Raw genomic sequence first — 2,529 nt, 5'->3', positions numbered from 1 at the left:
TGTGCCAGGGACGCGACCGTGGCTCTGGAGTGATCGGTGGTGGTCTCTCAGCACTTCCGAACGCCGGCTGGCTCCCTGCATGTGCTCGCCTATGGATGACGAATACTGACTTCCAATCAAATCCGAGGCCGCACTGCTCACATATATACGGTTTCCTGAGTGGTGCCTGTGTCTCCAACCCAGGCCCGGGTGACGCGGTCCAGCCTTGTACACCACTGGCCTGCGGCACTGGGACATACATGGTGGCTGGGCCTTGCAGAGGCCAGACCTCTGGGGAGGCTGCGGGCGCCTCCAGGAGGCTCCTGCCCTCATCTCCTGGGAGAGGGGAAAAGGGTGGCTTGTGAACTCCCCACCCTTGCATGCAGAACCCTCCAGATCTGAGGTTGGCAGCCCTGCTGGGTAAAGCTCTGGTTGAAGGGGCAGGCAGGGCACTGGGGATGAGAGGGCTGACACATGGGCTTTGGAAAGGGACAGCGTGTGTGGCTGTGGGGACATCTTTCCCCACAGAACCTCCAGGGGATGCCGAGCCCCCCAGACTGGTTAAAGTGGACAGTGGGGGCACAATGTGGCAATTAGGTAATGTCCTCACCCACAGAGATCACGGTCCCATACTTCTGAAGCATCGTGTCCCAGTACAGCTCCTTCTGTGATGTGTCTAGCAGCCCCCACTCCTGCTGAGACAGACTTGTCACTGACTGCCCATACTGTGGCCCCGTCTGAGCGTCCTCAGTCAGGTGCTAACATCCTCAATTATTACGTGGGGATACAGACAGGCTGTCTAAGCATTCTCCACCTGGAGTGATCAGGATCAAGTGTGGCTGCTGAGCCTGGCACAGGTGTCGAAAGGGGTGGGGCTGCAGAACTGGGAGGCTTCCTTTAGCTATCCTAGGCCACTGCTGCCTGCCCTCTTCTCTGCCTGCTCCCACCCCACGGTCTGGCCTGACAGACCAAGGCTAAACTGCCTGTACAGGCTTCAAGGCAGGCTGGTTCTCCTGAGGGCAAGGACAGATGTGGCTGGTTCCACCTTTCCCCCTGTCTTTGACAAAATGTGCACAGAGGAAAAAGGCCTCAGCCCCATGCGACTGGACCACCGCCTGTTGCAAGAGAAAGACCTGCTCCTCACTGAGCCACAGCCGGCTGCTGGCAGAGAAGGCAGAGGGACGGCAGGAAACACGTTAGTAAGTGGTGCACGCTGCACAGAAGACACAGCCACGGTGCTGGGGGAATGTTCAGGTGCCAGCGTGGGCTGATCATTTCAGAAAGGTCCTGAGAGCCCAAGGGGCTGGTGTAGAACCCAAGGGTGTGGACATGGTGCTTTGCCAGAAGTGACCCTGCCTGCAGGGTTAAGTCCCCACCCCAAAGGCTCTTCTGCACCGAGAACCTCCTGAGCAGTCAGTGTGGTGGACCAGTGGCAGGGCAGGGATAGCCACAGCTAGAGAAAGCAAGCACTTAACGTGAGTTCAGTCCTTCCAGCAGTGCCAATGGTGGAGGAGGGGGGAGACCAGACTTTACAAGCCTGGAGCATCCCCTCCCCAAGCCCTTCAGTAGACACGCTCCCACAGGAAGCAACTGAGAAGCAGAGGAGTCAGAGGAGAACCAGCCACACAACCAACCCCCAAGGGCTACAAGCACACTAAACAGGAACCCAGGGCTCGAGGTCAACTCTATAGACCCTCCCTGGATCCCTCACATCCTCGCGATAACAGTTGCTTAGACCTCTAGGAACTGACAACAGGCACGGACTGGGCGACGGCTAGGGACCCTCCTCTTCCGTCGGACTGCTCACCTGCATCCTGGGAGGAAGGAACGATGTAGAGGTTGTGTTCTGACATTCAAGGTGCCTCTCAGGTCCCTGGGCTGGAATCAGAGGAACAGGCGGAGCTGGAAAAAAATTGACACAAAGGGTCAGGGGCTGCCCAGGTCGCTGGTGTGGACACTACTGCCTCAGCCTCCACTACCAGCAAGCAGGATCGCTACCTGTTGTCAGCCACCTGCTATCAGATCCTGCCACCCCAGCCTCCACCCCAACAGGGGATGTCCACACTCCCCTATGATCCCCCAGGGCTGATACGGCGTCCCCCCTTACCTATCTGCTGCCTGTCGGCATCTGGCTCCTCCTTCACGTGGCAGTTGAGCTGGGCAGGCCCCTCTATCAGGGCAAGACGGGGTTCTGCAGAGCCTGAGGGGAGGTGACCCTGTGATGCTAATTTGGCCTTCTGAGGTGTTGGAGATACCTCCTGCCCTAGAACATGGGCTGTGATCTGAAGAGGAGGAGGCAAGTCTCAGGGTTCTAGTTTCATTCTGTTTCTTCCAAAAGCCACTGCAAGGCTGGACCACTGCTGGTCACACTCACCCAGCCCAAGAGCTGCCCAGGGTCATGCTGCAGGCCTTCCACCAGGGCCACCACCTCCTCAGGGGTGCCTGGATGCTGCTCACGAACCCAGGCCTGGATCTCGGGGGGCAGCACCCCCAGGAACTGCTCCAGCACCAGCAGCTCCAGCATCTGCTCCTTGGAACGAGCCTCGGGCC

The 2,529-nt window shown here is 58.8% G+C and overlaps 1 protein-coding gene across 1 annotated transcript in view; it reads right to left on the bottom strand.

Annotated features, from left to right (window-relative positions):
* LOC102858497 overlaps positions 1 to 2,529 on the bottom strand; it is a 46,816-nt gene that overhangs the window by 15,834 nt on the left and 28,453 nt on the right. The window contains exons 11-13 of the mRNA XM_006903038.1: positions 2,354 to 2,521; positions 2,087 to 2,261; positions 180 to 315 (exon numbers count right to left, since the gene is read on the bottom strand). Of these exons, the coding sequence (XP_006903100.1) occupies positions 180 to 315; positions 2,087 to 2,261; positions 2,354 to 2,521 (479 nt within the window). The remainder of the gene's footprint in view (positions 1 to 179; positions 316 to 2,086; positions 2,262 to 2,353; positions 2,522 to 2,529) is intronic.

The sequence above is a fragment of the Elephantulus edwardii genome, unplaced genomic scaffold (genome assembly GCF_000299155.1).
Source record: "Elephantulus edwardii isolate Elephantulus edwardi_28Jun2011 unplaced genomic scaffold, EleEdw1.0 scaffold00496, whole genome shotgun sequence".
Classification (NCBI taxonomy): Eukaryota; Metazoa; Chordata; class Mammalia; order Macroscelidea; family Macroscelididae; genus Elephantulus; species Elephantulus edwardii.
Note: the sequence above shows the minus strand (reverse complement) of the source record. Positions and strands in the feature narration are given on the sequence as shown.